The sequence below is a fragment of the Nycticebus coucang genome, chromosome 20 (assembly GCF_027406575.1).
Source record: "Nycticebus coucang isolate mNycCou1 chromosome 20, mNycCou1.pri, whole genome shotgun sequence".
NCBI lineage: Eukaryota > Metazoa > Chordata > Mammalia > Primates > Lorisidae > Nycticebus > Nycticebus coucang.
Genome location: NC_069799.1, coordinates 34,167,341 through 34,194,732, shown reverse-complemented (window position 1 = coordinate 34,194,732; position 27,392 = coordinate 34,167,341). Strand labels below are relative to the sequence as shown.

The 27,392-nt window shown below is 41.0% G+C and overlaps 2 protein-coding genes across 4 annotated transcripts in view; one reads left to right on the top strand and one right to left on the bottom strand.

Annotated features, from left to right (window-relative positions):
• LOC128572303 (zinc finger protein 91-like) overlaps positions 1-27,392 on the bottom strand; it is a 351,229-nt gene that overhangs the window by 181,925 nt on the left and 141,912 nt on the right. The gene's annotated exons all lie outside the window — the stretch shown is intronic.
• Positions 1-27,392, top strand: part of LOC128572305 (zinc finger protein 43-like) — a 385,702-nt gene that overhangs the window by 344,814 nt on the left and 13,496 nt on the right. The window contains exons 1-3 of one of the 3 annotated variants that reach the window (XM_053572130.1): positions 1,051-1,368; positions 25,163-25,289; positions 25,789-25,884. The exons of 1 other annotated variant lie outside the window; for it this stretch is intronic. In XM_053572130.1, the coding sequence (XP_053428105.1) occupies positions 25,202-25,289; positions 25,789-25,884 (184 nt within the window). In that variant the 5' untranslated portion in view covers positions 1,051-1,368; positions 25,163-25,201. Of the gene's footprint in view, positions 1-1,050; positions 1,369-25,162; positions 25,290-25,788; positions 25,885-26,556; positions 26,606-27,392 lie in introns of those variants that run through there. One more of the 3 variants, XM_053572131.1, reaches the window with a different exon arrangement.

The window sequence follows — 27,392 nt, the reverse complement described above, 5'->3', positions numbered from 1 at the left end:
GTAAAGTCCACGTTGTACCTCAGCCCTCTGTCCAGGAGGTATGCCATATATTCCTATATGGTGCCCGTGAGTTGGGAGCTTAAATACCACCTCCTGCATGATGCCTCCTGCAATGCTGACCCCCTCACTGGAGTCTAGAGGTAATTTCACCCTTCTGTGAACTGCTACAGTCTTTGCTTGGAACTCCAAGTGTCGTTCACTCTATCAAATGACTAAGTTTTTGCTGTGCATGCTTTTTTTATTATTTTTTTTTGAGACAGAGTCTCACTGTGTCGCCGTTGGTAGAATGATCACAGCTCACAGCAACCTCTAACTCTTGGGCTAAGCGATTCTCTAGCCTCAGCCTTCCAAGTAGCTGGGACTACAGCCGCCCACCACAATGCCCAGCTATTTTTTTCTTGAAGTTGTCACTGTTGATATTAGCTGGCTAAGGCTGGGTTGCAACCAGCCAGCCCTTGGTATGTGGCTGACGCCCTACCCACTGAGCTACGGGCGCCGCCTGCTGTGTATGTTTTACCTAGACATCATGATGTACGTTGAAAACACCTTCACAGCAGAGTCTAACTTCTAACTTGAACAGGAGGGGCCCAAGCCTAGCACAGACTAAACCCTCAGTAAAGAGATTTTCATTCCTTTAGTCGAAATTTGTGAAACAGGGTACTCTATGGCAAGCAGTGGACCTGGAATATCCACATGAATAAAGTCATGGGCCCTAACCTTGATGGAAAGAAAGGAAAGGAAAAAAAAAAAAAGCGCTGTGGTGAAGAAACTATTAGCATTCTGTCCTCATTCAGCCTCTAGCTGGATGGCAGGGCGATCACTGAGGGACAGAGAGGTGGGGCCTGGGACCCTATCCAATCAGAGATGCTCCAGTATGAACTGTCCAATCAGATGCACAGCCAGAAAGAACCAGGTGGTTCCGGGATCCGCAGTGTTTGTCTCTTTCCGCGAGCTCAACTGGGATCCCCTCTTCAACTCTTGCAACTCCCGAAGGATCCAAATGACTCTGCAACAGCCTCTGTCACCCTGTGAGCTGCAGGTACTCGGAGACCTGTAGGGACTACACCGGGACATCCCGGAAGCTGGGAAAAGGAGAGTACAGAAGACTGGGTGTCCAGAGAGGGAGAGGGGCGAGGTCGGAGCCGGAAGTGGCTGTGGCGAGACTGGGCAATTTCACTTCAGTTTTACAGTCTTCAGAGTGAAGTTTGCTACTCGCACCCCTTTGCCCTCAGACCCTGTGAGTAAAAGGTGGAAAGGGGCAGGCAGCAAGGACTCTGTTGCTGCGGCCCCTTCCCGGAGCGTTAATCAGACCACCGCCAAGAGCTCTATTTGAGCAGCTGTGCCTGGAGCGCCCGGCGTCCCTCCCAGGTGATGACAATGGAAAGGTCCAGAGGAAGAATCCCAGCTGGGTGTGTGGGGCTTGTTCAGGGAGGGGCGGTAGTCCCTCGGCCCCCAGACCCTCCATTCTCCTGTTAAACGTAAACTTAGGGCCAGGCGCGGTGGCACACGGTGTTGGTGAACAGAAAAGAGACTGTCGCCTGTTGTTGTAGTTAAACACGGAGACAGGGAGATGATTCGTGAAAAAACTTTATTATCGGAAAGGCCAGCAATTCTGGAGAACAGCGGGAGCAATTTTTTTTCTTTTTTTTTTTTTTTAGGGACAAGAGTGTCACTTTGTCCTCCTCGGTAGAGCGCTGTGAAGTCACAGCTCACAGCAACCTCCAACTCCTGGGCTTAGGCGATTCTCTTGCCTCAGCCTCCCGAGTAACTGGGGCTACAGGCACTTGCCACAATGCCCGGCTATTTTTTGTTACAGTTTGGCCGGGGTCGGGTTTCAACCCGACACCCCCGGTATATGGGGCCGGCGCCCTACTCACCGAGGCACAGGCGACTCCCCAAGAGTAATATTTTAAATGTTGTTTTGTCTATGTAACAAATTTTAATAATTTATATAGGGGATAATTTCAAAAGTATACTAAAAATATATTTTACTTACCTGATTAACAACATGTAGGCAAATTAATTACATATAACAATTAAAAAACCAATCACAGAAGATCATCAGAACAACATCATTAAACCTGCTATTAAGTTGTGGTATAGTGCCTCATTACTTGTTTTTTTTTTCAAGATTATTATTTTTATTCCCTATTTCTGGTTTGGCCTGTTGACTGACTTACTGCTCCTATGTTTTCAAGTGCATTCTCAGTTCAGGAATAGCTAAGAAATGTTGTGGGGGTGTCTGTGTCTACCACATTCTCTACTTTTATTTATTTTATTTTCATATCTATGAAATTGATTTCAAATGGAAATGATTGTTATGGTTAAATCGACATGAGGGCTGTGCTGTTTGATTTTGTTTTCTGAAATTTGTGAAACATCGGGTACATTATGAATGGTATATATTTGGTACAATGGTATTTGTAACATTAAGAAGCTTATAATACATGAGAATAACTTAAGGTTTGGATTTAGGTAATTATGACAATGTGTTAGGAAGTGTTGGATATTCTGAAAAATCTTGTCCATTGTTTTATTTGGAGTATACCTTTTATACATTTAACTTGTTTTAAATGGCTTGGGAACTGGTAGATAAATTGAAGCAGTATATATTTTTTAACTTTTTACATTTATGATTGTGTTTTAATAATAATGGCTGATTGATTTTTGGGGGTAGCTTTTCGTACTTGTTTTAATTCAATGCTCAGACCGTTTGTGGCTTGAGAAGTTGTATTAAGGGTCTTGACGATAGCACGGGGCAATGACTAATTTTCAGATTGAGTCTAATAGCTAGTGTTGATATGACACAAATGGCTAAACTGGTGTATTTATCAGGGTTAAAAAGGTGTAGTTGGTTATGATAGTTTTCAGGGAGTGTAATACCTTAAATTACTTTAGACCGGTTGGACTTAATATTTTTGTACCCAGGGTAGAAAAGGGGTTAAGCTTAGAGAAGGAGTTTTCTCTGTGTTGTAGCAGGGATGTATGCAAAGGCCTGAGTACCTTATATTAACTGTCTTCTGGGCAGTTTGGTGTGTCTATTGGCATAAGGTACAAAGACAGTTAAGTTACATTTAAGTAAGGAATTATTAAGGATGGTGTATCAGAATGAGCACCTTTTAAACTTAATATATTTATGAGTCTTAGTTACACTTTTCAAATATATGGCAAATAGTATCCTTTTTTCTTGACAGTAGTGGTTGTTTTATAAGTATAAATATCTGGGTGTGGGATAATCTTGTGGATATATGGGAAAGGTATGACATTTCTCATAAGTTCTAGCAGGTGCACATCTCCATTAGACATGAAGGAAATGCCTGTTCTACATGAGGACTTCTAGTAAGACAGAAGTTAGACAATAACACATATATATGTTTGAGATAAAGTTTCATTATGTCACCCTTGGTAGAGTGCTGTGGCCACAAAGCTCACAGCAAGCTCAAACTCTTGGGCTTAAGCAATTCTCTTGCCTCAGTCTCTCAAGTAGCTGGGACTACAGGCGCCCGCCTAAACGCCCGGGTATTTTCTTGTTGCAGTTGTGATTATTGTTTAGCTGTGGCCCTGGTGGGCTCGAACTCCCCAGCCTCATTGCATGTGGCTAGCGCCGTAACCACTGTGCTATAGGCACTGAGCCAGAAATCAGACATATTTATGACATTTTGGACTAAATCAATCTCTACAGTTTTATTTCATCAAAATTGGACGAAGTTTTGAGAACACAGCTGTGTGTAGTCTCAAGAGGAAGATGACTAGGGATTGTATTTCTTCATTGCATCTTGTTACTGTCTCCAGGAGAGGCCATCTAGTTTTTGTGGGCCAAAGCTGCTTCTGGAGTGAGAGATGGCTTGAGTGGAGTGTGGTGGGCCCAGGCTTCTAGTCCTGCAAGTTTCACTACTGTGGTGTCCTCAGCAGAACATCTTCTGGACTAATCTACATTTCTTTCAGCTGTTTTTCTCAGGCCTGTCTTTCCAGGGTTTGAGCTGGACTTGGTTACTAGGATAAAAGGGATGTAAATTTTCTGTAGGGATTACTGGGGTCTGGGAAGAGAACTTGTGAATAAAGGATACCACTTGCTGCATTTGTTGTACATACTTTTTTACTTTACGATTATATTTGGCTTGCCTGGACATTTGAATTGAGACTGCCTGGAAGAATTTCTTATAAATAACTTTGTAAAGATTTGATACGAGACTGCTTTTAGGGGCTACATTTATTCACAGTAATTAGAGGGGCAATAATAATCCATTAATGTAAATGGATCTTTTGGCATAGTTGGGCAATATTTTTTTTTACTGTGTGATTTATTTTCTTTTTATATTTTCCAGATTAATTGAAGGCTACAGGCTACATGCAATTTTTAGTGATGTTTGAAAAATTTGCTTACCTGGAGAGTAACTTCTGCCATAAAAGACAGACAATTATTTCTTTGAAGGCTCTGGGGAGCTCATAATAAGGGATAATGTTATTTTATTTTATTTTTTTTTATTGTTGGGGATTCATTGAGGGTACAATAAGCCAGGTTACACTGATTGTATTTGTTAGGTAAAGTCCCTCTTGCAAACATGGCTTGCCCCCAGAAGGTGTGGCACACACCAAGGCCCCACCCCCATTCCTCCTTCCCTCTCTCTGCTTTTCCCCACTCCATGACCTTATTGCCGTTAATTGTTCTCATGTCAAAGTTGAGTACATAGGATTCATGCTTCTCCATTCTTGCGATGCTTTACTAAGAATAATGTCTTCCACTTCCATCCAGGTTAATACGAAGGATGTAAAGTCTCCAGTTTTTTTAATAGCTGAATAGTATTCCATGGTATACATATACCACAGCAGGTTAATCCATTCCTGGGTTGGTGGGCATTTAGTCTGTTTCTACATTTGGCGATTGTAAATTGAGCTGCAATAAACAGTCTAGTACAAGTGTCCTTATAATAAACGATTTTTTTTCCTTCTGGGTAGATGCCCAGTAATGGGATTGCAGGATCAGATGGGAGGTCTAGCTTGAGTGCTTTGAGGTTTCTCCATACATCGTTCCAGAAAGGTTGTACTAGTTTGCAGTCCCACCAGCAGTGTAAAAGTGTTCCCTTCTCTCCACAGCCACATCAGCATCTGCAGTTTTGAGATTTTGTGATGTGGGCCATTCTCACTGGGGTTAGATGGTGTGTCAGGGTGGTTTTGATTTGCATTTCTCTAATATATAGGGATGTTTTGTGTGTTTGTTAGCCATTTGTCTGTCTTCTTTAGAGAAGTTTCTATTCATGTCTCTTGCCCATTGATATATGGGATTGTTGCCTTTTTTATGTGGATTAATTTGAATTCTCTAGATCCTAGTTATCAACCTTTTGTGTGATTCAAAATATGTGAATATCATTTCCCATTGTGTAGGTTGTCTCTTTGCTTTGGTTGTTGTCTCCTTGGCTATACAGAAGCTTTTCAGTTTAATGAAGTCCCATTTGTTTATTTGTTGTTGGAATTGCCATGGCAGTCTTGTTCATGAAGTCTTTCCCCAGGCCAATATCTTCCAGTGTTTTTCCTATGCTTTCTTGGAGGATTTTTATTGTTTCATGCCTTAAGTTTAAGTCCTTTATCCATCTTGAATCAATTTTTGTCAGTGGGGAAAGGTGTGGGTCCAGTTTCAGTCTTTTACATGTAGACATCCAGTACTCCCAACACCATTTGTTGAATAGGGAGTATTTTCCCCAGGGTATGTTCTTGTTTGGTTTATCAAAGATTAGGTGGTTGTAAGATGTTAGTTTCATTTCTTGGTTTTCTATTCAATTCCAAGTGTCTATGTCTCTATTTTTGTGCCAGTACCATGCTGTCTTGACCACTATGACTTTGTAGTACAGCCTAAAATCTGGTATGCTGATGTCCCCAGCTTTATTTTTATTACTAAGAAAAGCCTTAGCTATACGGGTTTTTTTCTGGTTCCATAAAAAATGCAGAATCATTTTGTCCAAATCTTGAAAGTATTATGTTGTTATATGAATAGGAATAGCATTGAATAGGTAGATTGCTTTGGGAAGTAGAGACATTTTAACAATGTTAATTCTTTCCATCCATGAGCATTGTGTGTTCTTCCATTTGTTACCATCCTCTGCTATTTCCTTTTTGAGGATTTCATAATTTTCTTTATAGAGGTCCTTCACCTCCTTTGTTAGGTATATTTCTAGGTATTTCATTTTTTTGAAACTATGTTGAAGGGAGTTGTGTCCTTAATTAGCTTCTCATCTTCACTGTTATTGGAGTATAAAAAGGCTACTGACTTGTGGACATTGATTTTATATCCTGAAACATTACTGTATTTTTTGATGACTTCTGGAGTCTTGTGGTTGAGACTTTGGGATTTTCTAAGTATAAGATCATGTCATCAGCAAAGAGAGAGAGTTTGACCTCCTCTGCTCCCATTTGGATGCCCTTTATTCCCTTCTCTTGCCTAATTGTATTGGCTAGAACTTCCAGCACTATGTAATGGTGACAGAGGACAACCTTGTTTCATTCCATTTGTAAGTGGAAAAGCTTTCAGTTTTATTCCATTCAGTAAAATATTAGCTGTGAGTTTGTCATAGACAGCTGCAATCAGTTTCAGAAAAGTGCCACCTATGCCTATACTCTTCAGTGTTCTAATTAGAAAAGGATGCTGGATTTTATCAAATGCTTTTTCTGCATCTATTGAGAGGATCATGTGATCTTTATTTTTGCCTCTGTTAATATGGTGGATAACGTTTATGGATTTGCGTATGTTAAACCAGCCTTGCATCGCTGGGATGAAGCCTACTTGATCATGATGAATGACTTTTTTGATGATAAGCTGTAATCTATTGGCTAGGATTTTGTTGAGAATTTTGCATCTATATTCATGAGTGAGATTGGTCTGAAATTCTCCTTTTTGTTTGGGTCTTTTCCTGGTTTTGGTATCAGGGTGATGTTTGCTTCATAGAATGTGTTGGGGAAGAGTCCTTCCTCAATTTTTTGGAATAATTTCTGCAGTACAGGATAAATTCTTCCTTGTAGGTTTGATAGAATTCTGGTGTGAAGCCATCTGGATTAGGGCATTTTTTGGTTGGAAGCTTTTTTATTGTTTCTTTAATCTCAGTGCATGAAATTGGTCTGTTCAGCAGCTTGATTTCTTCCTGGCTAAGTCTACGGGGAGGGTGTGATTTCAAATATTGATCCTTTTCCTTCACATTGTCAAATTTCTGGGCATAGAGTTTCTGGTAGTATTCAGAGATGATCTCTTGTATCTCTGTGGGATCAATTGTTATTTCCCCTTTATCATTTCTGATTGAGGTTACTAGAGATTTTACTTTTCTATGTCTTGTTAATCTGGCCAATGGTTTATCTATTTAATTTATTTTTTCAAAAAACCAACTCCTTGTTTCATTAACTTTCTGAATGATTCTTTTGTTTTCAATTTCATTGATCTCTGATTTGATTTTGGATATTTCTTTTCTTCTACTGAGTTTAGGCTTAGATTGTTCTTCTTTATCCAATTCCATAAGATGGCTCATGAGTTTCTTGATGCGCTCTCTGTCTGTTTTTCAAATGTAGGCATCTAAAGTGATAAATTTTCCTCTCAAAACTTCTTTTCCAATATCCCACAGATTTTGGTAGCTTGTGTCTTCATTGTTGTTATGCTCAAGAAAGTTAATGATTTCCTTTTTTATTTCTTCCTGCACCCATCTGTTATTCAACAGAAGATTGTTTAATTTCCATGACTTTGTGTGTGGTTGAGCTTTTTTGTTAGAGTTGAGTTCCACCATTAGTGCATTATGTTCTGAGAAGATACAAGGTAAAATTTCAATTCTTTTTATTCAGTTGATATTTGTTTTGTGTCCCAGGATATGATCTATTTTGGAGAATGTTCCATAGGGTGATGAGATGAATGTGTATCCTTTATCTTTGGGATGGAGTGTTCTATATGCGTCTATCAAGAACACTTGTTGTAGGGTCTCATTTAAATTTCTTATATCTTTGTTTAATTTCTGTTTAGAGGATCTGTCCAGCTGTGTAAGAGGAGTGTTAATGTCCCCTGTTATTATGGTCCCATTATTCTGACAGTGAATGTTCTGCTTTCTCTCTCTTCTTTTCTGCCTCTTTTACTGTCTGAGTTATCTCAAGAACTTTGTCTTCTACCTCTGAAATTCTTTCTTCTGCATGGTCTAAGCTGTTGCTGAAACTTTCCAATCCATCTTTAAGTTCCCTCATTGACTGCTTCAGTTTCTTCAGCTCTGCTTTATCCTTTCTATATTCTTCATATCCTTCATCTCTTATTTGATTCTGTTTTGGAGTTCTGTTTGGTTATTTTCCACTTTATTAGCAGTTTTCTTCATTGTTACCATCATTTCCTTCATTGTTTTCATTATGTGTATTCTAAATTCACTTTCTGTCATTCCTAAGATTTCTTTATAGGTGGAATCCTCTGCAGTAGCTACCTCATGGTCCCTTGGAGGGGTTGCTCTGGACTGGTTCTTCATGTTGCCTGGAGTTTTCTGCTGATTCTTCCTCATGTGTGATTTCTTTCATCTGTTTCCTTGACCTAATTTTCCTTTCACTTACTCTTGCTCTTTAAGTTCCTGTGCCTGTGGACTACGGTTTCCTTGAGTCCTTTTATTATATGAGCAGAAGGATGAAATGTTGAAGAGCAAGAAGGATTGAAAAAAGAAGGAAAGAACGAAAAGAAACTAGAGAAAGGATAAGGGGTAGGTAAAAGGAATATTGACAAAAAGAATAGAGGAGCAGAAAGAGGGAGACAGAGCAATACAGGTGTACAGTTGGGTACTTGACACAACCTTAAAGAAACCCCAGCCTCTGGGGGTGCCCCATTGGGTGGTTCCCTTCAGGTCAGCAGCTCTTTGTTAACTTGATCAAACACAGTACCCCATCTCCACCCAGTAGAGAAGAAAGACAAAAATGCTATAAATCAAACCAAAACAAGCAAACAAAACTTTATGGGATAAAATTGGGTGAAAAACCAAATAATAAGGGCAGAAACAGAAATGAAGTTCTAGTTATTGAAAAAGGCAGCAATGGGAAATTGTATTTAAACTAGAAAAATGTTGAAAGAAAAGAAAGAATGTGTATGGAAAAGGTTGAAATTAAAAAACAAAACAACAACATCAAAATAAACAAAACAAACAAAAAAAGCAGTGTATATATATCTTGTTGAATATTGTCTGGGCAACAAGTGGTCTTCTGGGGTATGACATGTTAATCACAGTGCTGATACGACTGGAGGCCTCTGCTGATTTCTCAACCCCCACAGGGTAGACACCCTAAATCTGTCTTCAGCCCTCTTAGAAGGCACTTTAAACTTCTAAACTTGCTAAGCAGAAGCTTTCCCAGGAAAGTGCTTATCCCTGGAATCACTTCTGAAGTGGCTATCCACTTACCCAGTGTGCCAAAACCCATCTCACTCTGCCCCTGAGGGTTAGGGCTGTAAGGTGGCTCAGTCCCAGCCTTTAGACTGCTCAGTCACTAGGTTACTAGCTTCCACCCGATCCTTGCTCTACAACCCTGAGGGTGGACCTTGCTGGGACAGTTCTCTCACAATGGCTCCCTATCACCCACAGCCCAACACTATTAGCTCCGTCTAGCTCAGTGGCTCAGTCTCGGGCCCTAGACAATACCCAAAGTTCTCCACACTCCTGCTCAATCTCTCCCCAAGGCAGTTCAACTGAGTGCCAAGTCCAAAAACACCAAAACAGTTCACAGGTAAGGCCTTTTTGGTTTGCAGTCTCGCTGCTACTGTACTTACAGCTGTCGGCAGGATTAGGTGGATCAAATACATGCGACCACTTGCCAGTTTTCCACAGTTTTTGTCCTCCTCTTGGGGTCCAGAAGTCTCTCGCTGACTCCCTGTATCCTAAAAGGGATGATTATAGTCAGATCCCACCAGCCAATAATGCCTGGAGTCTTATCTGCCCAGACTCATGGTGCCCAGATGCAAGGAAGCTGCTACACAGCCACCATCTTGCTTTCTTCTCCTGGATAATGTTTTCATAGTACATTTATTACTTCATAGTTTTCTTTGTTTGCATGGGAAAAGCTTTTGCTTATCTTTTTTCTTTTCTTTTCTTTCTTTCTTTCTTTTTTTTTTTTTTGAGATAGAGCCTCAAGCTTTTATCCTGGGTATTGTGCTGTGGCATCACAGGTCACAGCAACCTTCAAATCCTGGGCTTAAGCGATTCTGTTGCCACAGCCTCCCAAGTAGCTGGGACCACAGACGCCTGCCACAATGTCTGGCTGTTTTTTGGTTGTAGTTATCATTGTTGTTTGGCAGGCCTGGACTGTATTTGAACTCACCAGCTCAGGTGTATGTGGCTGGCGCCTCAGCTGCTTGAGCTATAGGCGCCAAGCCTGCTTATCTTTTTTTTTTTTAGAGACAGAGTCTCACTTTTTCACCCTTGATAAAGTGTGGTGGCAGCAAGACTCACAGCAACCTCCAACTCTTGGGCTTATCTTGCCTCAGCCTCCCAAGTAGCTGCGACTACTGGTGCCTGCCACAATGCCCAGCTGTTTTTTTGTTCAATTGTCATTGTCATTTAGCTAACCCTGGCTGGACTTGAATCCATGAGCCTCAGTGTATGTGTGTGGTTGCTAAGCCTTATTTTCTGTTTTTTAATAGGGTACCTTGTCTAGGTTATAGCTGAAAACCAAGAATTTCACTTTCTGCATATACATTTGAGCTTTTTGATACCCAATAACACTATTCACCTAATGGTTCAGTGTTGTGTTGTGTTGTTTAGGCATTGAACAACATTGCAACATTGAAAGTTCAGTGATAACAATTCATTTTGAGGCATTTTCAAGGGCATTCTAAGTTCACAAATAGCTAAAAAAGATTGTGGGGGTGTCTATCTCTACCACAATGCCTGTAATCCTAGCACTCCATGAGGCCAAGGTGGGTGGATTGCTTGGAGACAAGTCTGTGCAAGAGAAAAACCCATCTCTAGTTAAGAATAGAAAAATTAGTGGGAGGTCATAGAGGACACCTGTATTCCCAGCTATTTGGGAGGCTAAGAGAGGAGAATTGCTTGAACCCAGGAGTTTGAAATTGCTGGAACTATGACACCCATGGCACTCTAGCCTGGGCCGCAGAGTGAGATGACATTCTGTCTGCCCCCAAAATAAAAATAAACTTAGGTACTAAGTTAGGTACTTGCCTCAGTTTTTCTGTTTTTATTAGAGACAGGGTCTTGCCTTTGAAAGTTTGAGAAGCTCTTCCTCTTTCTCCATACTGGCTAACAGTGACAGGCAGCGAGACCCTCTTCCTCCAATAAGAGTCTCTGTCACTACTGCAGAGGCCAAGGGAAAACCTTCCACTTAATTCTTTGAAGGTTTCCTGGATACCAACTCACACATAGCAAATTAATAAGAGAAAAGGCATACAAACTTATTAATGTTCTATATATGTGAGGAAATCATAGGGAGATTACCCCAACCTCCCACTGGGGCTGGTCTCCAACTTGTGAGCTCAATCAGTGCACTTCCCTCGGCCTCCCAGAGTGCTGGGATTAAAGGCATGAGCAGCTGCGCCTGGCCAATGATTGAAATTTCTAATAAAAATGACAAATAATGATGAAGAAGTCATTTATGTTTCTTCTCTTTCAAACAGTACCCATTGATTTCTTTTAGAATTGCCATTCCAAGTCCACTAAATTTCAGTTAATAAAGATGAACCAAAGCCTGAATATTAAGTCTCTTAAAACCTTCTCTTGGTCCTTTCACCACAGGACTCTCTAAAATGTCTATGTAACAAACAAATAGCAATTCATGGATTATCAGCCATGAGTTGTAGTTTGGAGATTCCAGGGTAGGTTGGGTTGGGGGCGGTGATTGAAGAAAAAGCTCTCACAAGGTACATAAGAAAGCAAACTTGGCCAGGCATGGTGGCTCAGGCGTGTAATCCCAGCATTCTGGAAGGCTGAGTTTGGTGGGTCATTTTAGCTCAGGAATTGGAGACCAGCCTGAACCAGAGGGAGACCAGGTCTCTAAAAAAAAAAAAAAGAAAGAAAGAAAAGAAACAAAAAGAAAGAAAACAGCCAGTAGTGGCAGTAGCAGGCACCTATAGTTCCTTTACTAGGCAGGCTGAGGCAAGAGGATCCCATGAGCCCAAGAGTTTAAGCTTGTGAATCGTGACACCATGACACTCTGTTGAGGGTGACAAAGTGAGACTCTTTCTCAGAAAAAAAAAAGTGACACAAAACCAAATTCAAAAACTGGTTGGTTACAATTATGCCTTGACCTTATTTGGACTATCTAGGTGAAAATCTCCTGGTTTAGTAATCAGAAGAGAATTGGCAGTTTGTGACTGGTTAAGCCTAAATTTTGTTTCCTACTAAGTTAATGTTGGGGAGCAGAAAATTCTTCCAAAATTGGTAGTTTAAGCATGGTGAGTGCTTTTGAAAATGGAACTCTTTTTGGAAATAAGCCTGAATATTAACTCCCTTATAGCCTAGTCTTTCTCCCCTCACCACAAGAGGAGGGATTGACAGGTTTGGGACCTGAAGATGAAAGATTATCCTGAGGTGTGAGGTGAAAGGAAAACGGAGGCCCAGTGTATGTGGTCAACGTGGCTTTTATTCCACCTGGATGCAGGTGGGGTGAAATCAGGAATGGAATTCCACACGTGGGTTATGGCCATGTGGATTTAGCAGGTCAGGGGGCCAGCAAATGACAGCATGTTTATTTCCTGGGAGGTACGTGAGTCTGACCCTGCCTGGGCAGGTCAGTCCCACCTGGGCTGGGGCAGGTACACCTGATTCTATCAGGGATGGACTCTCTAAAATGTCCTTATGTAACAGAAAATGTCTTCCCAAAATAAAAACAGTTGCCTTCTATTGTTTTCCTGTTACCTCCTTATCTGCTACAGTTCACAAATCCAACCACTCTTCGAGAATAGCTTTTTCCTCAGCATAATTTCTGCATCTGAGGTTCATTCAGATTTTTCTTTCAAGAAAATGGTCTACATTCCCATGACTTTTCTTCTTTTATGAAAAAGAGTACTAAGCTTCTGTATCCCCATGGGAGGTTGGGGTAATCTCTCTATGATTCCCCACATATGTAGTACATTAATAAGTTTGTATGCTTTTCTGTTATTAATTTTCCATGTGTGAGTTGGTATCCTGGAAACCTTCAAAGAATTAAGTGGAAGGTTTTCCCTTGGCCTCCTCATTAGTGAGAGAGACTGTTATAGGAGGAAGAGGGTCAGGCTGCCTGTCACTGTTAGCCAGTATGCAGAGACAGGGAGAGGTTCTCAAACTTGGTCAGAAGGCCAATGGTTCTGGAGAACAGTGAGAGTAGCCTCTCCAAGACTGTTCTCTTCTAACATTTCCAAAATTGGAGATTTATACATAATGGTTCACAGCAGAGGGCACATTAACTAACTTTCAATAATATAATAAACAACACACAACTAGTGACAATCTCTAACATTTCCAATTCAAAGTTAAAAGTATAAATCAATCCTCCCAAAGCAAAGACCATAATAACCCTCATTTAAAATAAAAAACCACACAACTTAGTGACAATCTCTGACATTTCCAATTCAGTGACAATCTCTGACATTTCCAATTCAGTGACAATCTCTGACATTTCCAAAGTTAATTTCCAAAAGATTCAAGGTGGGCATCTTCAAGATGAGAGATATATATACAAAACAATAAGTATGGGAGACAGGTAGGAACGTCTTGTAGGACCTAAACCACCAGATAAGATGTGTCCTGTAGACCCTGGCCTGGCTGACTCCATCTTCTCACTATATGTGATTTCAAGTGGTGTGAAACAGGTCAGTTGCTTAGTTGGTCTTACACATAGTGTGAGAAAAGACTTTCTTTAGGTCCAGATTAGGATATAAATATGTAAGTTTATTTTATATTAGAGAGTGGGTGGAAGCCATGAGAGAAAGCAGGTAGTGAGTAAAGGGAATATAGTGAGAGAGGAGACCCAAGAAGGGTGAGGTCTAGGAGAACAGGTCTTCTCTGGGAGACCACAACAATACACCTGCAGGGTCCTCTCCATGATGACTCAGCTCTTAGGAATTTATAGACTTACCTTCCTGGAACTTGGAAATTTTCACTTCTGTAAATTCTGTAGTTCTGTGGGGGTAGAATAGCATCTCCTGCTTGATTCAAACTGGCCAATGAAAAAGGTACCTATGGATTGCAACTTTTTGACTGGAGATAAAAAGGGAAAGACCAAGCCAGTTGGGGAGCACAGTCATGTGGAATGCTTCTATGCCTTAAGCTCCAGTCCCGGGAATAAAGCCCTTCCTTTTATAAACATGGTGTTTTGGTGCTCTTTCTGTACATTGGGCCTTGTCTTCCTGCAACAGTAGCAGTGGGAAGAGTGAAAGCTTAATATCCCAAAGAAAGAAAGGAAGAATGCCCAGGCTAAGGTCAAATGGGTAGCTGGATTTAAGGGGAGTGGGGTGTTATTGCATCCTAATTCACAAGTTATTGTGAGTGTGAATGGTGGGTTCATTTTTTCTCAGCAAAGTTTGAACAAGTTTTTCTAGGTGCTTCCAGTCCTTAGGTGTGATTGTTTATACTCTCTTGTTTTACTTGGGACACTCAGGAATCACTGGAGGCTTAAAGAAACAAATACTGAAAGAGAAAACAGCTCAGCAAATGTAAAGGGAAATAATTTATATTTCTTTTGGTTGATTTGTTGGGGTTTTTTTAGAGACAGAGTCTTATTTTGTCACCCTCGGTAGAGTGCCATGGAATCGCAGCTCATAGCAACCTCCAGCCCTTGGGCTTAGGCAATTCTCTTGCCTCGGCCTCCTGTGTAGGTGTCACAACAGGCACCCACCACAACGCCCAGCTACTTTTTGTTGCAGTTTGGCCAGGGCCAGGTTTGAACCTGCCACCCTTAGTACATGGGGACGGCACCCCTACTCACTGAGCCACAGGTGCCGCCCTGATTTGTTGGTTTTTTAATGGTTTGCGAAAAGAGAAATCTACTGAGGTGAGGGAGCTGGAGGTAAGAGAAAGGAGATAGGCTGAAAGATTTTAGTCCTTATTGAAAAACTATGAATTTAGATGAATATATATGTCTATATATATGTACACACACTTGTGGAGAATTGAAAATGATAATATATATTCAAAGAGGCTGAGTGCCAAGGCTCATGTCTACCATCCCTGCCCCTGCACTCTGGGCTGCTGAGGTGGGTGGATTGCTTGAGCTTAGGAGTTGGAGATCAGCCTGAGCAAGAACAAGATCCTGTCTCTACTGAGAATACATAAGTTAACATGGTACTGTGGTGGTGGTGGTGGTGGGCCTATAGTAAAAGCCACTTGGGAGGCTGGGACATGAGGATTGCTTGAGCCCAGGATTTAGAGGTGCTGTGAGCTGACATCCCTTCACTCTGGGTTAATAGAGCAAGACACTGGCTGCAAAATATATATTTAAACAATAAAAATATTTATCCTTTTATTTTTGCAACTCCACTCTTTTTGTAAATTTCAAATTAATATGAGGGTAGAAATGATTAGCTAATATTGTTTGTATTTGGTGAATCTCCCTTAGGTGAGAACAGATCAATCTCCCTCTCACCTCCCGTCTAATTTTTTTTTTTTTTTTTGAGACAGATTCTCACTTGGTCACCCTGGGTAGATTGCGGTGGCATCTTAGGTTACAGCAAGCTCAAATTCTTGGGTTCAAGCAATCTTCTTGCCTCAGCCTCCCAAGTAGCTGAGATTACAGGCACCAGCCACAATGCCCAGCTATTTTTAATTTTTTTTGACGACATTGTCTTGCTCCTGCTCAGGCTGGTCTTGAACTTCTGAGCTCAGGCAGTCCACCCACTTCAGCATCCCACGTGTTGGGATTACACTTGTGAGCCACCGCACCCACCCCTCCCCTCTAATTTTTGTATTATTTCACTGTAAAGACCAACCATTCTTACAATGAGTAATTTATAACATAAATTTGAATTGTATTTTGCTTTCCTAACTTCAGAACTAAAAGCTCTAGAACCTTTCAGCCTAATTTCGTACTGTATATTTTAACTCTCAACAGGGAGACTTGCATTTTCTCCACATTTTCCAAAAGTATGGCACATTGAGTCTAAATGTACCACTTTATTTTTCTCAGCCTTACTCTTCTAGGTTGTAGAGTAGAAGGCCTAGACTAAGGTGTAAAAATACCACTTAACTCCTGGCAAACTTCTGGGCCACAATCCCTCAACAAAATGGAGTAAGTCTGGTTCACTGCCAAGATAGATGGGATAGTACTCACTGTCTTCTTGGTTGACTATCTGAAAAACAGACTGGGAGGTACCAACTGTCCCTGGAGTGACCTTTAAGAAATACTAGGTGGAAGGTGGTACCCATAGCTCAGTGGGTAGGGTGCCAGCCACATACACCCAGGCTGGTGGTTTTGAACCCGGCCCAGGCCAGCTAAACTACAGTGACAACTGCAACAACAAAAACAAAAAACGCTGGTCATTGTGGTGGGCACCTGTAAATCCTAGCTACTAGGGAGGCTGAGGAAAGAGAATAGCTTGAGCCCAAGAGTTTGAGGTTGCTGCAAGCCTTGATGCTACGGCACTCTACTGAGGGCAACATAGTGAGACCCTGTCTCAAAAAAAGAAATAAATAAAATAAATAAATAAATAAAAAGAAATACCAGGTTGGGAAAGTACTGAAAGAATTATGTGTGACTAACTGCAAAATTGTGCTTCTGTACAATGCTTGCTAACCTACCCGGACGAACCTGGGCAGCCTGTGTGCCAACCAGGATGCACACCTACAAAACCCCCCTTAAAAACTGACCTTTAAGCATTCGGAGATGTTCTCTAAACCCCTGTGTTGGGTGTGAGCCAGTCGCCGCCAGCTCTTCAATAAAGGGACTTGGCTTACATTATCCATTGTTTTCTTTTTCTTTATTTCTTATTTCAAACAGATGCAGTACTTTTTATTTGTCATTTCTTTTTTCTTTCTTTCTTTCTTTTTTTTGAGACAGAGCCTCAAGCTATCACCCTGGGTACAGTGTCGTGGTGTCACAGATCTCAGCAACATCCAACTCCTAGCCTTAAGTGATTCTCTTGCTTCAGCCTCCCGAGTAGCTGGGACCACAGGCGCCCATCACAACACCTGGCTATTTTTTTTTTTGTAGTTGTCATTGTTGTTTGGTAGGCTCGAGCTGGATTGGAACCCACCACGTCTGGTGTATGTGGTTGGTGCCTTAGCTGCTTGAGCTACAGGCTCCACCCACTATTTGTCATTCTTTATATAATAGTGGGTGATTGTTTTCTACATTTTTTTTTTTTTTTGAGACAGAGTCTCACTAGGTCACCCTCCATAGTCTGCAGTGGCATCACAGCTCATAGCAACCTCAAACTCTTGGGCTTAAGCAATTCTCTTGCCTCAGCCTCCCAAGTAGCTATGACTACAGGCACCTGCCACAACATCCAGCTATTTTTTGGTTGTAGTTGTCATTGTTGGCATTGTTTGGCAGTCCCCAGCTGAGTTCAAACCCTCCAGCTCTGGTATATGTGGGCAGTGCCCTAGCCTCTGAGCTATAGGAGCTGAGCCTAAATTTTTGGTTTTTATGAGTTTCTGAACATGTCTCATTAGAAGTTTTTGGCCAGGGCTGTTTTTGAATCTGCAACATCCGGCATATGGGGCCAGCACCTTTGAGCCACAGGCGCCGCCCGAAATAAACCATTCTCTTATTAATCTACCATAACTATTAGTTGATCTTTTCAGTGAAGCAACCTAAAGGAAAAGGTTCAGTAGTAAGGTTTTGAGATATGTCACTGAGGATGATTTCAAATGGAAGCCCAGGGATTAGCTTTGCAATGACACCAAGAAGAAGAAGATAAAGTGTGGATTGCTTCATGGCTGCATATAAATTTCCACATGAAAGTGTGGTAGAGCAATTGGTGAATTGTGAATATTCCCAAATGTCAGTTCCTCTCTTACACAGACTGGACAATCTGTGACAGTAGGTAACTTTGTTCTGTTTTGTTTCATCTGGAAGTTGGAATTTAATGCTAAATGCTATGGAAGGGGACTTGTAAACTTGCAGAGATGGTCTCAGATGATTGTTTACTAAATGTTTTGTTTTCATGAAATTAATAATTAAATGACATCACTATTGTCTCACAAAACAGGCAATTTTGCTTTTCTTTTTTTTAAGTTTTGGCCAGGGCCAGGTTTGAACCCGCCACCCCTGGTATATGGGGCTGGCACCCTACTTCTTGAACCACAGGCACCACCTGGGAATTTTGCTTTTCATGTTGACATAAGAAATGAAAAGTGTCTTACAATTTCCTTCTATCATATAAACATTTACACTTTTTAAGAATTTTGGTGGATTTCTAAAACACTTGATATTTTCTCATCTACAAGTGAACAAACTTGACTAGGAACCAAAGGTCTGAGTCTAGTGACTAAGACAAGGTCATTCTTGTTGTTCCAAAAGGTGATCATTGAGGGCCCAGGAATTCTTCTCTGAAAGTTTTCAGCCTGTTCACTCCAGGTATGGAAGAGCCCTTTGTAGGGACAAATGTGTAGAGCCCTGAAAGCTGGGGACCCACAAACTGGTGTGGTGGATGGAAGTGAAGGGTGATGATAAGTGCTTCCAGAGGTGTAATTGGTATTCTACTGGTGTTTCTAGACATTGTGCAATTGAATAAAATTGAAATTCCATCTCATTGTCCAATAAAATGAATTCTTCATTATTGTAGGAAGTATTGCTTGGGGAAAGCATGAAGTATAAATGATCTGCAACCATCACACACAAGGTATTTCTTTAACAGAGAGGAGCACACAAGTGTAGAAAGAAAGTGGGAGATGAGGGCAGAATGGAGGGTGAAAAAATAATCTGCCAGATCAGGAGATGTTTCATCCTGCAGTAATACAGTTCTTAGAAGGAGCATAAAGAGGGGATAGATATTTTAAGTCAGACTTAGAATTGGCCAAAAGTCAGCATCCTGGGGGAGGAAAAGTTAACTTCAGCAAAATTTGAAGAAGTATTTTGTTCTGACTGGTGAAGAAAGAACTGTTCGGGTAATTGATTATGAGCAAGAAATGGGAATTTGCAGAGCCTGTGCCTGGCCTTTTCATAGGTAAAATAGGGAGTATCACCTAAGTCACCATGGGAAGTTTTGTTTTTTGAAATGAGCTGCTCTTGAGAACACAGAGCCTGATTACACATTTTTGTAATCAGAGCTCCTTCCCAGGTTGAATTACGCACCCCAATCTCTCTCACCATTATCCCCTGGCCCTTCACATGTTTTCTTTCTGTTTTTGTCTTTTGTTTTCTTTTATTATTTTTTCTTTATGAGACAGAGTCTCACTCTGTCGCCCTGGGTTTTACTATTTTAAGTTGCACACAAACTTTATGGACACCCTGTATAACCAATGGTGCTGTCAGGTCTTATCGAGGACTAATTATGGTGATTTAATTCATCTTTGCAATCTCTTAGGTTGATTTTAGATAAACATCACATTCTGGTTTAATATGACAGTTCTTTTTCTGTCTACAATTACCGTGGGTTCTTCTAGAGTTCAAAATGACTCTGTCTTTAATTATGTAGTATTTTTACATGCCATCCAGTGTTATCAGATATGACATAAACATAGATGATGCCGAGCCTGGTGCAGTGGCTCACGCCTGAAATCCTACCCTTTGGGGTGCTGAGCCAGTTGGATTGCGTAAGGTCACAGTTTCAAGACCATCCTCAGCCAGAACAAGGCCCCGTCTCTAAAAATAATCGGGCGTTGAGGCAGGCGCCTATGGTCCCAGCAACTTGGGATGCAGAGGGAAGAAAATCACTTTGAGCCCAAGAGTTTGAGGTTGCTGTGAGCTATGAGACCACTACACCATACTAAGGGTGACAAAGTGAGACTCTATCTCCTCAAAAAAAACAAACAAATAGATGATGCACAGTGAGTGTAACTCCAGAGGGCGCTTTCCATCTCAACCTTCTGGTCACAATGCATAATGTAGAGCAAAGTGAATTTTGTCCCAAATAACAAAGCTACGATTTTCTCTGCCAATTTCCAATCTCCCTTCTTGAGTAGTTATAGTACATGGTGTCCCCAAAATTGACCCTACAATCACCATACACCGGGAAAATGGAAATCATAGCTCTATGTACTTTGATTTTCAATGACTTTTTTTTTTTTAAAGACAGTGTCACTTTGTCACCCTGGGTAGTGTGCAGTCACGTCACAGTTCACAACAACCTTCAGCTCTTTGGCTTAGGTGATTTTCTTGCCTCAGCTTCCCAAGTAACTGGGAGTATGGGAGTATAGGTGCCCATTACAACACCCGGCTATTTTTTGTTGCACTTTGGTTGGGGCATGGTTTGAACCTGCCACTCTCTGATGTGGGATGTGAATGCATGTAACGTTGCAGAGTATAGGTCCTGCAGTTGAAATTGTCTAACAGAAAAGGAGATCACCACTCTCTTAGGCGTGTAACAAGAAATTTTTATTTTACTACAACCTTTATAGGCAGTACTGCATCTACGCACCATAAATCAATAATCTACTGGCTCTAACTCAAAGAGGTCATCTGGCGCCAGGGTGTCTACAGCTTAGGCAATAACAACACTTCTAACCTTATCTAAAGTTGTTTCTTACGCTAAATAACTAAGCAAAGCTCTGGGAGATCAGACACAAGACAGAACTTTGGGGGACCACATGGCTACAATGTACAATGCCTTGACCTTTAACAGACCATCTGGAGTCAGTCATCCATCTTAAGGGAGCAGTTTGGAAATTCCTGAGATATACAGAACCTGCTTTCAAGCCCTGCCTCCGTGCTCAGGCCAAAAGTCAGCAAGTCCTGTCTCTTACGTGACCAGGCCTGAAACAATAATGAAGTGCTAGCCAAGTTTTTCCATTCCGTCTCCCAAAGTCTTTTAACTTACTGTCACAGAAGTAATCTGTATCAAAGTCTTACATATTGGCTTTTCACCTATACCCTTGGTATATGTGGCTGGTGCCCTACTCACTGAGCCACAGGCATTGCCCTATTTACAATAAAATTTTATAAAACATTTATGAACTATTATCTATGTATTGTCATCTCTTTGTAAAAGCGTGTAATGAGTATTTTGGAAAGGTATATTTAGCTACCATTTTTCCTATGTATGGTGACTTTGGGAATAACCTGTAGAGTTTTAAAAACGACTTTTATAGGGCAGCAATCAGCCATTACCCATCTTTGTCTTTCAATTATCCTGATATCTTGAGACCTAAAACTGATCCAGAAACTGTGAGGCCAGAATCTCAATCTGGGTGACAGATGTGCATTGAGTATACCTCAGACTGTCCTCATTCCTATTGTCTGTTTCTGTAATTCTCATGCATATACACTAGCTGCACCCCTGTATATGCCAGACCCAAATCTGCAGGTCCAAATTCTGAGTCCAGGTCCTGAGACACTGCTTCTCTCACCTCTGGAGAATTTAAAGTGCCAGCAAACTATGCCATGCATCCAGATTGTGATTGGTGGTCTTCTTTGCACCAGAGATATTTGTGTTGTTACAAAGTGTTGAGTAGAGGGGACTCTGCCGTGTTTGCTTTCTACAGCTGAGTGCTGCTATAGTCTAAAAGGAGTAACAGCAGCAACAGGGGGAATTGTGAAACTTCATAGACTCACTCAAAAACTGCAAAATTTTAACTAAACGCAAGATTGACTATTCCTTTATGAAAAGTCATAGTTACAAGGCAAGAGTTGGTGGGAAAAAAAGCAGTTTATTCAAGAGCAGCATGGGGAGATTGCTGACTATTCAAAGACCACCTGATGTTCCTCAGCTGACCAGAACGTGGTGAAAGGGATAAGGAGGTTGGGAAACTATGTGTAGGAGCTTTGTAGGTGTAGGTCTAGATGTCTCATTGAAACGGTTTCAGCAGTCTGGTTGACATGAGCTAGACCAAAACTGAAATGGGGGTTAACTGCTCACTATTTTCCATCCTTAATTCTTATGGAGGGCTCGACACCCATAGGACAATGGTTATGGTGCCAGTTACATGCACTGAGGCTGGCGGTTTTTTGCCTGGGCCAGCAAAAAAACAATGACAACTGCAACAAAAAGTAGCCAGATATTGTTGCGGGTGCTTGTAGTCTCAGCTACTTGGGAGGCTGAGGCAAGAGAATCACTTTGGCCCAACAGTCGGAGGTTGCTGTGAGCTCTGATGCTACGGCACTCTATCGAGGGTGACATTTTGAGACTCTGTCTCAAAAAAAAAATTCCTATGAGGATTCTGCAATCATCGTTCTATAGTTAATGGTTCAAAACAATTGGTGAAATTTTGGGGGGTTTTTTTTGAGACAGAGTCTCACTTTGTCACCCTCTATAGCATGTTGTAGCATCACAGCTCACAGCAACTTCAAACTCCTGGGCTCAAGCCAACTTCTTGCCTCAGTCTCATGAGTAGCTGATAATAGAGGTGCCCACCAAAACACCTGCTTATATTTAGAGGCGGGGTCTCACTCTTGCTCAGGCAGCTCTGGAACTGCTGAGCTCAGGAGATCCACCAGCCTCAGCCTCCAAGATGCTGGGACTATAGGTGTGAGCGATTGGCCCAGCCTTTTTCCTGAAATTCTTCAGCAAGGACATAAACAGGCATTGTTCATATAAAGTGATTGTTTGCTTGGAAGTAGAGTCGGTGCTGCTCTTACAGGATCAGATACTTAGAGTGGGCATAATGGGAAATAACTAGTATGCATATTAAACCTTGAGAGGTGATGCTTAACTAAGTAGTCCTCAGCCCAGGCTTCCATTCAGGATTTCATGGCCAGTTTGAAGAAGTACCTCATCAGTGACTCTGCCTTCCCAAAGATTTTATGACTCTAGGTTGTGTCATCCTGTGGTTTTCATTAAGTGTCCACATGTGCTGCTAAGTTTAAGTGAGTATCAAGCATGAGGGTTTCCAGATACATTTAAGTCAGTGGAGTTTATTTGTTTTTTCCAGAAAGAGGTCACAGGCCCCATATTTTCATTTCCATAGCAGAAATTGATGGCAGGTCAGGGCACTGAAGGGCAAGAAATAAGAAATGTATACTTTGGCCTTTCCGTGGAACCTCCTTCTCCCTGACTCCTTAGATAAAAAATGGGAAAGGGTGAAATATTTTCTCTACTTCGAGGTCCCTCTGCCTGTGGATATGGTTGTGGTAGTAATGAAGGTGTTAGGGTGATGCCTTTAAACACGTATTTATCAAGATGCAGTGTTAATATGTCCAGATAATCTCCCCTGAGAAGGAAGTCAAGGCAAGGAGGAGAAAGAGAAAGAAATGATTGCTTCTTGGGTAAACGTGTCCAAGGTCCAGGGCTGTGCCCACTTTTTCTCCTGCAGTATCACATTCTTAGAATTTGGAAACCTTTATATCTCTTGTCATGTTTCTGCCTAATGAGTTTGTTTCAAATACAAGTTTATTTCTTATAATGGTCAAGGGGTTCCAAAAATTCTTCTCCCCTACATATATAGCAGAGTCTTTCTGTTCTCTTCATCCAGGTTTCTCATATGCCCTAAAAATTCTCTCCTTAAATTAGTACCCTGAAATAGTGAAAATGTTCCCTTTCTTTCTGTTGAAAATAGAAAAATGTGGGTGCCCAAGAGTCCCATTGTGGATGAGGCTGGGTCATTGGATATTAGCAAAGAAGGGGAATATGTGCAGTTTAGCTTCCACCTGGAAGTTCCATCAGTTCTACATAGAATAAGATGAAGCACATGCACTTGTACAGAAGACGGCATTAACTGCCTAAAGTAACTCAATGTTCTGGGCACAAGAATTATTAGAAAAGCCTGGCTTTCCAGAATGCTAAAAAGGACATAAAGACATGATTAGAGACTAGAGAATGTGCCAGGTATCTGTACATTCAACTTTGCCAAAAACTAGTTTCCTTGATTTTTAAATTAGTTTTTATCAGATTATGATTTTTTTCTGCCCTATCACAGCAGTAATATTGTTTGTACTTGTGAATGGGTGTCCTCTTTGTTTATTGGTTCAGAAATCAACTGGGATAAATCCAGTGCTACAGTGCACTGCATGTTTGACAAAATACTGTCATGGGACCGAAGCATTAGCATTCCTGTTGAGCTTCTTGGAAATTTAGAATTGAGGCTTGGCACCTGTAGCTCAAGCAGCTAAAGCACCAGCCACATACAAAGGGTTAGCAAGTTCGAATCCATCCTGGGCCCACTAAACAACAATGACAACTCCAAACAAAAAAATAGCTGGGCCTTGTGGAAGGCACCTGTATTCCCTGCTGCTTGGCAGGCTGAGGCAAGAGAGTCACTTAAGCCCAACAGTTTGAGGTTGCTGTGAGCTGTGACACTTACGGCACTCTATTAGGGTGACAACTTGAGACTGACTCAAAGAAAAAAAAATTTAGAAATTGAGTCTTCACCTCATAACTTCTGAATAAATTTCTACATTTTTTCAAGTTCTCCATTTCTTTAGTGTACATATTAAAACTTTAGAGGTACCATTTAAATCACCGTGACATTTTTTTTTTTTTTGAGACAGTCTCACTATGTGGGCTTCAGTAGAGTGCAGTGGCAACACAGCTCACAGCAACCTCAAACTATTGGGCTCAAGTTATTCTCTTGCCTCAGCCACGCACGTTGCTGAGACTACAGTTACTCACCACAATTCCTGGCTATTTTTCATTGTACATGTCATTGATGTTTAGCTGGCCCTGGTTAGAACCCACCAGCCTCGGCATATGAGACTGGCACGGTAACAACTCTGCTAAGGTTGAGTCCCGGCTATTTTTCTTGTAGTTATCATTGTTGTTTGGCAGGTCAGGGCCAGGTTCTAACCCTCCAGCTCTGGTGTATGTGGCTGGCGTCCTAGCTGCTGAACTACAGGTGCCGAGCCTCACCATGACATTTTCATATAAAAAAGTACACGACTTATACTACATGATGTAAATAAGGCACAAAATTATACATGCCAGTATTGGTGGCCTTTCATTTCTATTGTGTCAACCAAAAAAAGTGTAGTGTGTCCACTGGTTTGGTGGGTGTTATGCCGGTCCCTTTCCTCCATGAGGGAATATGTCTCTTCTATACTTACCTTATTAGGTAACTCCAGTCTTTCATATAAGTCAGAATAAGTTCTCTTCACTCATGTAACTAAAAGTGAAATTCAGTCTCCCTCTGGCTTCATGGTAAATATGTTTGTTTTTCAGGAACTGTTGACATTCAAGGACGTGTCTATAGAGTTCTCTATGGATGAGTGGGCCTGCCTGGACCCTGCTCAGCAGACTTTGTATTGGGATGTCATGTTGGAGAACTACAGACACCTGGTCTTCCTAGGTAAGGATAACTGAAATACACAGTTCCTGGTCTACACTGTGCAATTCATATTCTCTCTTTGTAAAAGGTTTTTATTCAGTTTCTTTGACTGCATGAGCATCAGTTTCTTGTTTCTAAGGACAATTTAGGGATATCATGGTATAGAAAAGAAAATACCAGAGATAGTTTATTTTGGCATTAATCTTAGCTTTTTTTGGCTGATTTATAGCCTTCACTAGATTAATGGTAATTTCAGAAATTTAGTGGCATAGATTGTTACCCACACCTTTAAGTCTGATTCCTAGCACCAAAATTTATTTCTGTACTCCTAGGTGGTGGAATTAAAAATCCTCCAACTTTAAATACTTTTTAAAGATTCTAAAGTTTCTGTACAGAACATCTATTCCAGATTATTCTTTCAGGATGTTCTAAAATGTTATTTTGTCTACTTTAGCAAAGTAATAGATTACCATTTGAAGAATTCCCATAAGAGTCCTGCTCCTTTTTTCTAATACAACAGGTCTTACTCTCTCTAAGCCTGACTTTATCACCTGTTTCGAGCAAAGCAAAGAACCCTGGAAGGTGAAGACACACCAGACTGTAGTCAAACCCCCAGGTAGGTTGGAGTGAATGAAGCGGGTAACACTGTTCGGAGGTCTAAAGGTCAAGGAGGAAATCACACTATATAATATGATTCAGGAAACTAAGATTAATTAGGAATGGTTTCTGAGAATCCTGGGTTTCTTTCCTTGCTTTTACATAAGGGCACTTCTGTACTGTTTTATTTATTTATTTATTTTTTAAATTTTTATTTCCTTATTAACATAGCATCTCACTTTCTTGCCTCACACTAGAGTGATCTGGCATCAGCCTTGCACAGAGCAACCTGAAGCTGCAGGGTTCAGGTGATTTTTCTCTCTCAGTGTCCCAAATACTTGGGACTACAGGTTTCTCCACAATGTCTGGCTAATGGATTTTCTATTTTTTAGTAAAGAGGGGGTCTCACACTTCCTCAGGCTAGTTTTGAACTTGTGAGCTGAAGCAATCCTCCCAGCTTGGCTTCCCAGGATGCTAGGTTTACAGTTGTGAGCCACTATACGTGTCTAATTAGTCCTTAATTTCCAGGACATACTTTTCAGTGATATTCCTTCTAGGTTATAGTGAAATGAAAGGTCTTTCTATAGCTGGAATGTGACTGCAGGATATGACTTCTCTTCCTTTGCTTTTAAGGACATAAAATGTGTACTTTTTAGTATGTCTGAATTTTTTTTTTTTTAATATTCTTTAGGCTGGGTATGGTGGCTCACATCTGGAATCCTAGCACTCTGGGACCCAAGGTAGGATGATTGCTTGAGCTCAGGCGTGTGAGACCAGCAGAAACAAGAGTGAGACCCTGTCTGTACTAAAAATAGATAAATTAGCTGGGCATTGGAGTGGTGGCTTTGGTTCCCCTAGCTGGGTTTATGTAGGCGGGGATGAAGCTGGAGAACTGCTTGAAGCAAGGTGTTTGAGGTTGCTGTGATCTGGGCTGATCCTATGATACTTTAGCCTGGGAAACAGAGTGAGCCTGTGTCTGAAAAAAAAGCTTGTTGTTTTTTTTTAGCATCATATCCAGAATAAGTACGTGAAGTGGTGATATTAGTGTTTGGTACACAAATTTTACGAACAGCACAAAGAGTTGTTTTATGTTATCTGCTTTATACTTAATTATACCATGAAGTTTTCAGAGAAGGTTCTGCACAAATTATAGTCAGTAATTTTATCAGAACACTAAGAATCTACCTAAATGTAAGAAAATCTAATGTTATTTAACTTCAAAATTTTCTTTTTATATGGACTGTCATGAATACTTTAACTTCTTTGTGCTCTCATTGCCAACCTTAATACAGTTATAGGTATCTGTTCCCTATATTTCCTTTTTTTGTTTCTTTTTTTGAGACAGAGTCATGTGCCATGGCATTATAGCTCACGTAGCCCTAAACTATTGGGCTTAAGCAATATTCTTTCTTCAGCCTCCCAAGTAGCTGGGACTACAGGCTGCCTCCACTTCTATTAGCCAGTTTTGCAATTTTTGCTGGTCTTGAACTCCTGAGCTCATGCAGTCTACCTGCCTTGGTTTCCCTG